This window comes from Leuciscus leuciscus (genome assembly GCF_965113295.1).
Source record: "Leuciscus leuciscus genome assembly, chromosome: 17".
Classification (NCBI taxonomy): domain Eukaryota; kingdom Metazoa; phylum Chordata; class Actinopteri; order Cypriniformes; family Leuciscidae; genus Leuciscus; species Leuciscus leuciscus.
Window position 1 is genome coordinate 7,806,468 of NC_138741.1, and position 9,380 is coordinate 7,815,847.

General features: G+C 35.3%; 1 protein-coding gene across 1 annotated transcript; it reads left to right on the forward strand.

Moving 5' to 3' along the window:
* Nucleotides 1-2,225: 2,225 nt before the first annotated feature.
* On the forward strand, nt 2,226-9,102 carry marc1 (mitochondrial amidoxime reducing component 1). Its single transcript, XM_082143330.1, has 7 exons — nt 2,226-2,555; nt 2,944-3,114; nt 5,518-5,683; nt 6,287-6,427; nt 6,510-6,571; nt 6,649-6,720; nt 8,289-9,102. The coding sequence occupies exons 1-7, from the start codon at nt 2,305-2,307 to the stop codon at nt 8,401-8,403; spliced, it is 978 nt and encodes a 325-aa protein (XP_081999456.1). The 5' UTR covers nt 2,226-2,304; the 3' UTR covers nt 8,404-9,102.
* Nucleotides 9,103-9,380: the final 278 nt, after the last annotated feature.

The following is a 9,380-nucleotide window of genomic DNA, read 5'->3' on the forward strand; positions in this document are numbered from 1 at the left end:
ACAACAAATGTCTGTATTGCGCCCCCCATGGTGGCGGCATCTGTTGCTTTTTCTTGTATATTTTTCTGGTTTGGCATCTATATTCATGTGAAAGGTGAAAAATATCTTTTGACCAGCAGGTCAATGAGGGTAGGACAGAGTGTACATTCATGTTTCTAATCCTGTCCTTACTAAATGGACCAGGGCAAAAATAACTCTTTGCTGATTAGAATAATAATAAAAAAACAATAGAAAAAATATTTTTTTTGTCCATGTGAAATTGATTCTTATTTTGCCAAATGTCAGTAAAACTAAAGGATGTATACGGTGAAAGGTTTATTAATAAGGAATATGTTACAAGTTCAATACAACTTAACCTTTTTTTGGGGTAGAATCTGTGACATGTCATATATTTGCCCAACATTTTGTAAAAACAAACTAAATTTGATTTGATTGAAATGATTTTTGAACCCACTAAAAACAATGCACATTTATTTGCATGTCTGATGCATGACTTCATCTGATTATTTTCTGTGGTAATTAGTCTTGTCTCTGGACAGTACACCACAAACTTTAGTGTTGTTAGTACTCAAGTAGGGGAGACCGGGGACAGTTGCAACACTTTTTGCATTTCTCTCAGTTACTCTATTTGGACTTGACTAACCAAATTTGTATTAAACTCGCATCTGTCTGCTATTTACCTATACCATTTAAAGATGATTACATATGACATATCGTTCACAGTATTTATTTGAATGGAAGAAGCCAGATGGGGACAGTTGCAACACAACCATGGGACGGTTGCAACATGTTAAAAATACCTTAAATTTCACTAATTAACTTTAGCTTTTTGTCTCAATGAGCATAGAATTCTGATAATATTAACTATTTTAGGCCTACTATAATATTATAGTATTATTTATTTATACAATAATATTATTGTAGTAGCCTATTATTTATTTATTTAGTCATATTTATCAAATAACAGTTATTGAGTTTTGTTTGTTTATGTGTAGAACATAGGCCTACATAGATTCAGTGTGCAGGTGTTACAGATGCTATTCAATCTCTCCATATTTCAGTGTCAGACAGGAAGAATTGAACAATTTGCAGTGCAACAAACTTTTATTAAACATGCAATTTATAACTTGTTGCAACCGTCTCCAAACCTATCAGCCATGACAGAACATCATATTCCTGCTAGACACACTGATTTTGACACATGCTAACCATGTCACTTAGAAGTCAACAAAACAATAATTCAAACTAAGTAAGTTTTGATTAATTCATACAAAATGTCAGGACAGTATATGACAAAAATACATCTCATGAAAATAATTACTTTCATACCTCCAAAACAAGTTTTGTTCAATAAATGCAGCAGCAGATGTTGAATATGTCTACTACTGTCTTCTTGGTGGGGGGAGGGTCTAACTGTGCATGTGCAGTATCATGCCGCGTTCCAGGCAACCTGTAACCCGTTTTTTTCCAACTCGTAACTGGGAGTAACGTTACATCGATCTAGTACGAGTTCACGGGTGGGAAGTCACGGGTTTGACTGCCGTTCCAGTGCACTTTCACGGGTATAAGGTTGGAAAAACACGGGTTACAGGTTGCCTGGAACGATGTACTCCCAGTTACGAGTTGGAAAAACACGGGTCATAGGTTGCCTGGAACGATGTACTCCCAGTTACGAGTTGGAAAAACACGGGTCATAGGTTGCCTGGAACGATGTACTCCCAGTTACGAGTTGGAAAAACACGGGTTACAGGTTGCCTGGAACGCGGCATCGAGTGTCATCACTCTAGTTTGTTTCTGATTGGAGAAAAATGACATGTTGCAACTGTCCCGGTCTCCCCTACATTTCTTGGGACTTTTATTCGATCTTGTACATTTAGTTTGTGTCTGAAATCGCATACTCTCTTGAGTAGGAACTTATTTTGAATAAATAATTACTTCACGACCGCTGAGAGACTAGTGAAAAGTGGTCTGAATGACTGACAGGTGTTTGGGGTGAGAGGGTTGAAAAATAAAGCGGTCTTGGTGACGACAGCTGCCAAGAAAAGTCGTATCAGATGATGATCAACTTATTATATTTTGATAAAAGACTAACATTTACTTTGAAATAACCTGCTGATGAATCTTTCACAATAAGAGCGTGTAAAAGAAAGTTTTCTGATTTCATGTGGACTTCAAAGCGAGAACCCTGTCCCTTTAAAGCTACCTCTTAGCAACGCGCCTTTTCATTGGCTGCAATAAAAACACCGTTGAGAAACCTTTCAGACTTGTCAAATTTCGCAGCAGGTTTTATTCCCGAAAATAAAGATGGACTTCAAAGAGATGATTATGAAGATCTTTGACCAAAATCGGCAAATCGCATTATGCGCTGCAGGCACAACTGTTGCTCTGCTTGGACTCGGTGTCGTGTATAAATATATGCGTCCGGAGAAAAAGTTAACCCGAGTTGGAGTTGTTACTCAGCTGCTGGTTCATCCGATGAAGTCTGGGAAAGTGGTGTCGGTAGAGACAGCAGAATGTCTGCGAATGGGGCTGAAACATGGCGAACTGCGGGATCGGTGAGTATTTTATTAAAAGTGTGCATCTTTGCTTTCCAGTCGTGCAATTACTTTGAACGCATTGGCTGTCTGTTTCATACACGCGTATAAATGTTCTGTAATAGGCTATGGGTCAGTGTGCGAATTATTAATGTGACTTTTAATGATTTACCGTCTGATAAAGATGCTAACGGAAAGCGCTCGAGCTGTTGCCATGTTTTTGTCTATTTTGTACCTTTTTGTGTCTACTAAAACTTTTGAAAACTCAGCGAAAATATGAAAATTCAGTGAAAATATGAATACTTGTATTATATATGTAAATGCTTAATTGTGTCGTTTTGTTTTTCTTTGGAGGGGTTCAAAGTTCAGACACCTCTCAAACCACTTCACATATTTTGTTTTGTTGCAGTCACTGGCTGGTCATCACCGAGGATGGACACATGGTGACCGGCAGACAGCAGCCTCGTCTGGTGTTGGTGTCTCTGACCTGTGAGGGGGGGCAGCTGTGTCTGAACGGACCCCAGATGGAGGAGTTGAGGGTTCCTCTTCACCAGCCCAGTAATGCAGTTATGGACTGCAGGTACATAGTGCTACAAACAGTGACCCACCCCACCAACACTTAGGTCACATTGAAATGTATGCATTTCATATATTTATAGTTATAGTGGCTGTATGAATCATCATAGCACTTGGCTGAATGAAGCAGTTTTATTCTAGTGTTCTTTATATTCTTGTATTATTAAGATTTTGATGATTTGTTATTTAGCTTTTATTTTTTACATTTTCAGTTTTCATTTTTGTAATTTTATGTGCTTATATCATGTTTATAAGTTTAATTATTATTATTATTATTATTATTTGTTCAGTTTTAGTAATTTTAGTACTTCAACTTAAACAAATTTTATTTCAGTAAGCTGTCAAGGCAACATTTCTAAAACAAAAAATATGTTTAATATTTATGTAAAATATCTACTATTTGTAGATTTTATTTTGTATATATATTTTCAGCTTTATTTCGCTAAAAGAAAATGTTATTCAATAGCTTTAGTATTAGTTTACTGTAGCTATGTTTCCATCCACTTATTTTTATGTGTATTTTGGTATATTGCATAAAAAAACGCTACATGGAAGTGCCAAGATGCGCATAAATAAAAAAATTGAGGTGGATAATATTTTTTTCGATAAGAAGACATGCACATAATGGAAACTCGTTTTCGGAATAAATCCCTTGATATGCAACAAAAAACTCATGTGATTTTGCTGCAGTAACAGTATTTTTTTTTTTTTTTGCTGCAGTAATTTTTATGACAGATATTTTGCGTGAATTTCTCCAAGTTCGCACAGGTGTAGTTCATCACATTAATTGTGAACAGGTTCCAATAATGTTGGACAACCTAAATACATTTGTCTTCATTTTTAACCTGACAAACTCATTTCACGAGTTCACATGTTAATGAAATCTGATGTAATATTATAATGCGTATTTGGCTTGCTGTCCGGGGGGAGGGCTCCGAGCTCAGAATTCGGCCCGACCCCAGAGTACTCCCCCCTATGAATGTATAGCTCATAGGTATCTATGAGTAGACCCAGCCGAGTGTGAGGTGATGGGGTGGTGGCGGGATGCTGAGAAATTAGTCATGAGACAGGAGGTAAGGGAAGGCTTTATTTATACTGGCTTCTTCTTGCGCTGATTGGATGATTACCTGAACATGCTCCTCCCGAACTTTGTTACATAAAACTTAATTTTGTTAAACCATCTGGTGCTCCTCATTTGGGAGTCACACTTTTTATCTTCGCGGTCAGAAGTGACCGGACACCTGAAAATGAAACTTCCTCCACCCCTGTAAAACCAATGTAATATATTTTTGTTCAATAATACTTTGTATTTTGAGAGGATTTGATGGTACTTATTAATATTTAACATTTATTTTAAAAATATTTTTTCAATGAATGCAGTATTTCAGATTAATATAGAGACTAGGCCTTTTAAATCCAATTTTTGAAGTCAGATTAGCGCCATCTGTTAAAATAAAATAAAATAAAATAAAATAAAACGCCATCTCATTGGTGTTACCACTAGATGCCTGTATAGCTCTCTATGGAGAGGCTTGTGAATTCTTTAGTAGTTTTTGGACAAAATTACTTCCTTTTAAGATGTGGATTTGAATATTTTTTTTGTAAAAAAAAAGTATTTAAGGTTTATAATATATATATATATATATATATATATATATATATATATATATATATATATATATATATTATGTGAAGTGTACACGTTTTTGCATTAATATTACTACAGTCAAACCTGAATACAGAGAAAGCATTTTGTTACACGTAACATTAAAATTCAATTAAAAAAAATAAACAGGAATGCTTTATCACAGCTTAATCCATCTGGTTCTGATCTCATCTCAACCTCTTATTTCTGTCTTCTGACTCAATTATGCTATATGGTAATAGCCCTACCAGTTCATTTGTGTTTATAATTGTGTGTGTGTGTGAGTGGTTGGGTCTGTTTTGCACTTTTGACGTTTTAGATTTTCACCCCTTCATTGCTGAGCACTTTTTTTTTTTTTCTGCATCGTTGCCGATTTGTAGAGAATTTGTGTTTTTGTCGATTTTTCCCATTCATTCTCTATGGTCAGTCCTTTTTGACTCTGTCACAAGTGTGACTATTTTTTTTATGACCACTTAGCCTGCTTGAATCATGCCCGAAATTTTTTTGTTGTGTTCATTCTGTACCATTCGTACCATTCTTCGTACCATTCTGATGAAGCTGTGATTTTTCTTTTTCTTTTCTTTTCTTTTTTTTTCTCTTTTTTCTTTTTTCTTTTAGAACAGAACATTTTCCGGTAAGAAATTAGCTGTTGTGTGCCTGTGCCTACTCATCCTATGTGTGGCCAAAATTTCCTTTGCAAGATAGTTCTTCTAGTTGAAGTGGCATACTGAAACTTGAAAATAATTTTGCTTGTGTGTCCAGAGTCTTTAGTATAGACGTTCAGGGCAGGGACTGCGGGGACGACGTGTCTGACTGGATTACTCGATACCTGGAATCAGACAAGACGGTTCGCCTGGTGCATTTTGAACCTCATCTAAAGGCCCAGAGACCTTCTGAGAAAAATCCCCTCTATCCTAAGGACGAAAAGGTTTGATGGACAGCCCTGTACATGTCTCATACCACAAATAAAGATCTTTAACCATACAATTATTATTGTAAAATATTGACTCTTGAGATGTGGGACAAAACATGTCTCATAATTGTACCTGCGATTACTAGTTTTTCATATAGCAACATTGAAATGTATTATTTAGAGGAGAAATGTATTATTTAGAGGAGAAATGTATTATTTATACATTTATTAATTGGAGAATGAGAAATACACAATTATATTTTAGTATTTTTATTTTAGCAAAATTATATTACATGATACATATTATATATATATATTATTATATTACTCAATCATCCTAAAAGCAGAACTATAGATGTATATTTAAAAGGAAAAAATACTGTCATGACAGAAAAGAATCCCGACAGAGGAGAGTAATTAAAAATGTATATTTGATACGGTTTCACAGCTGTGCTTCTTCCTCCTTTCAACATATATGGAAATCTAGTACAATTCCTGGCAATATGACTTTTTTTTTATATTAGTAAGTAGACTACAATACACAAAACCAAACAACTTCCTTTGGGTTATTCCTTATCTGTCACTGGCATTATCTGATCAGATTTTTCAATTCTTCAGGTGGCCTATCCTGATGCTGCTCCCATCATGCTGATGTCGGAGGCCTCGGTTAGGGACCTGAATACCCGTTTGGATAGTGATGTTACTGTATTTCAATTCCGTCCCAGTATTGTTGTCAGTGACTGTGAGGCATTCACAGAGGTATAACTGAATATAATACAAGATGAATGATATGATGTAAGGTGTGTTATGATAAAATAAAACCCTGTTATTCCTACACCAGGACACATGGGATCATATTCAGATTGGGCAAGTGGAGATGAAGAGAGTTGTTGGCTGTGGAAGGTAAAGTGGAATATACACTGTTCACAAGTATAATCGTTAGTAATGTAAAATATTTAATTCTGTGTATTAATATTCAGATGCGTCTTTACCACCGTTGACCCTGAGACTGGAGTCATCACCCGGAAAGAACCACTGGACACGCTCAAAAAGTTAGTGCACACATTAGTTCAAATCTACCCGGATCAAAGGGCAGAGCTCACGAGTTCATGGCTGTTGTGTTTAGTTAATCATTTTCTTCTTGTGCTTCTTGCCAAAGAACTTGGCTTTGTTTCTTTTTAGTTAATAAGTTACAGAATCTGGAAAATGAGTCACATTATTACACGGCTTAATGTGTAAAGTCTCGTGCACACCGGGACGATTATCGTGCGCGCTTATCGCCGACGTTTAACGTCTCCTGACTAAACAAATGGCGCCAGTGTGAGTATGCACAAAACGGCAGGCGTAAAAGCGTAATAATAAAAAACAGCCTTTTTTGGTTTGACGCCCCGTGTTAAAAACTGTCCGACCAATGAGATTGGCGCTTTTGTTCTCGTGCCTGGAGCTGCTGAAGTTACAGCACTTGGTGGCGCTCAAGCACAAACCGGTCTTGCCGAGCAGACATTGATAGAAGACGACGACGAAGAGGAAGTAAGTAGACTAAGAAGAAGATGCAACGAGGCAAGATAAATGTAGAGCTGCTAGTCTCTTTGGTGTCTGAAATATCCATGTTCTGTTTGCCAGTTTAGCAAAAAGTGTGTGAATGGTTTTGGCGAGCACGTAAATACTGGCTATCTTCACCTTCTGTGTGACAAGCCATCTACTGTCTACTGTGAATTTGCACGTTCACTCGGCACATCGCCAGTGAAAATCGCTTGGGTATGAACGCAAAGACGCGTCGAAAAACGCTGGCGATAATCGCCCGGTGTGCACGAGGCTTAACGTGTAAACAAGTATCAGGTTTTTTTATTTATTATTATTTTTTATTTTTTTTGGATTCTTTGATTTAAAGTTTCAAAGAACAACATTTATTTGAAATAGAACTTTTAAATATAATTCTTTTTCAACATAATAAATGTCTTAATTAAATCAATGATTCAACAAAAATGTAAATTATTGGCCAAAAAAACCCATACAATTTTGTTATTTGATTAAAAAAATTAAGATTAAAAAAATAAAGGAAATTAATACTTTTATTTAGCAAAGATGCATGAAACTGATCAAAAGTGACAGTAAAGACTTTTATAATGTTGCAAAATATTTCTATTTCAAATAAATTAAACTATTAATCAAAGAATACTAAATGTATCACAGTTTCCACAAAAAATGTTAAGCAATAATAATAAAAAGGGATCGTGTGACATTGAAGACTGGAGTAATGATGCTGAAAATTTTGCTTTGATCACAGGAATCAATTACATTTTACAATATATTAAAATAGAAAACAGTTATTTTAAATTCACAAATTTTTCTCAATATTACTGTTTTGTTATTTTGATCAAATAAATACAGCCTTAGTGAGCAAAAGAGACTTTCAAATAAAATAAAAAAAACATCTTACCAACCCCATGTATATATGAATTATATATGAATAAATATATTTGTGGTGCAACCACCAACCCAACACCCCCTTCAAGGAAGCCCTGATTTTGCGCATAGGGTAATTTTATTATATCATGTTGTTGGCATCTCTTAATATGTCCACGGTTTTCATCACCTACTTGATTTTTTTGCTTCATAGCTATCGACTGACTGACCCTAAGCAGAAAACCGCGCCAATATTGGGACAGTACTACAGCGTCAAGAAAACAGGCGTCCTTCATGTTGGTGAACCCGTTTATACTGTGACCTATTGAAATGGGGCCGGATGGAATGATATGTCAAACCATATATATCAAAATCGAGTGATTCATTTACATTCAGACTAATTTACCGTTTCTGAAGTTAGTTAGTGAATCAATATTCTTATAATTTTCATTGAATAAGAAATATAAAATCATATGTAAAGATTGTTTGTAAAACTTTCTGTATTGGCTGTAGAATTATGGTTGGAATAGATCAAATGTCTTAGATTACGAAACCATTAGTCTTCTGCAAAGGTAAATACATTTTTTTGTGGGAAGATTCTAAAACAAAAAAATCTTCTCTGTCAAAATAATACCACAAGCGTGAGTGAACACATTCTTACATGTCCAAAATGTAACCTTTGTTTGCAATGAGAAGATATGAAATCTGTGATTTGTGTGTAATCTATATTCTTTAGGTACCACAAAATGACCAGTGTGTATTAGCAAGATAATTATGCTGCATTGCGATAATGATCAGGTTTCATGTAACAACTCAAACCAACAACTTAATTGTAACAGTCTGTGACTGATTTAAAGAGGCATTGAGTATATGATGTTTTCAAAAACCTGATGCTATTTCAGTATTGTTTTCTCTCAACATGTTAAATGATCCCAACCATCAGACACTGAACTACTGAGTAAAATTACTAATACTGTGATGTTGAAAGGAGACCAGGCATTCTGAACATAAAGCTTTTTGAAACTTAACTAGTACTGTGTTCATTTGGAAAACATCCAATAGATGGTGCCATTTCAGTGATTACAAGGAGTTTCAGTAGAAGAAGACATCCAGTGACACTTAAACTACGTTTCTCTTTCTACACATTTGCAGTCTATTACATGTAGTTGCTAAGTTAAGTTATTTTCCTCTCATGGCTTAAAGAATGTTTTAATCTAGGGATGTCAAACTCTTCTCCAAACCTGCTTCAACACGCATACCTGTAGTTTTCAAATAAGCCTGAATAAAAGCCTTGACATCCTTGTTT

What these genes read in the sequence shown, in the direction of transcription:
- marc1 (XM_082143330.1), top strand. Translation starts at nt 2,305, where the DNA reads ATGGACTTCAAAGAGATGATTATGAAGATCTTTGACCAAAATCGGCAA. An exon ending in CATGGCGAACTGCGGGATCG is followed by an intron (nt 2,556 to 2,943) that starts GTGAGTATTTTA and finishes GTTTTGTTGCAG; the next exon opens with TCACTGGCTGGTCATCACCG. An exon ending in CCACTGGACACGCTCAAAAA is followed by an intron (nt 6,721 to 8,288) that starts GTTAGTGCACAC and finishes TTTGCTTCATAG; the next exon opens with CTATCGACTGACTGACCCTA.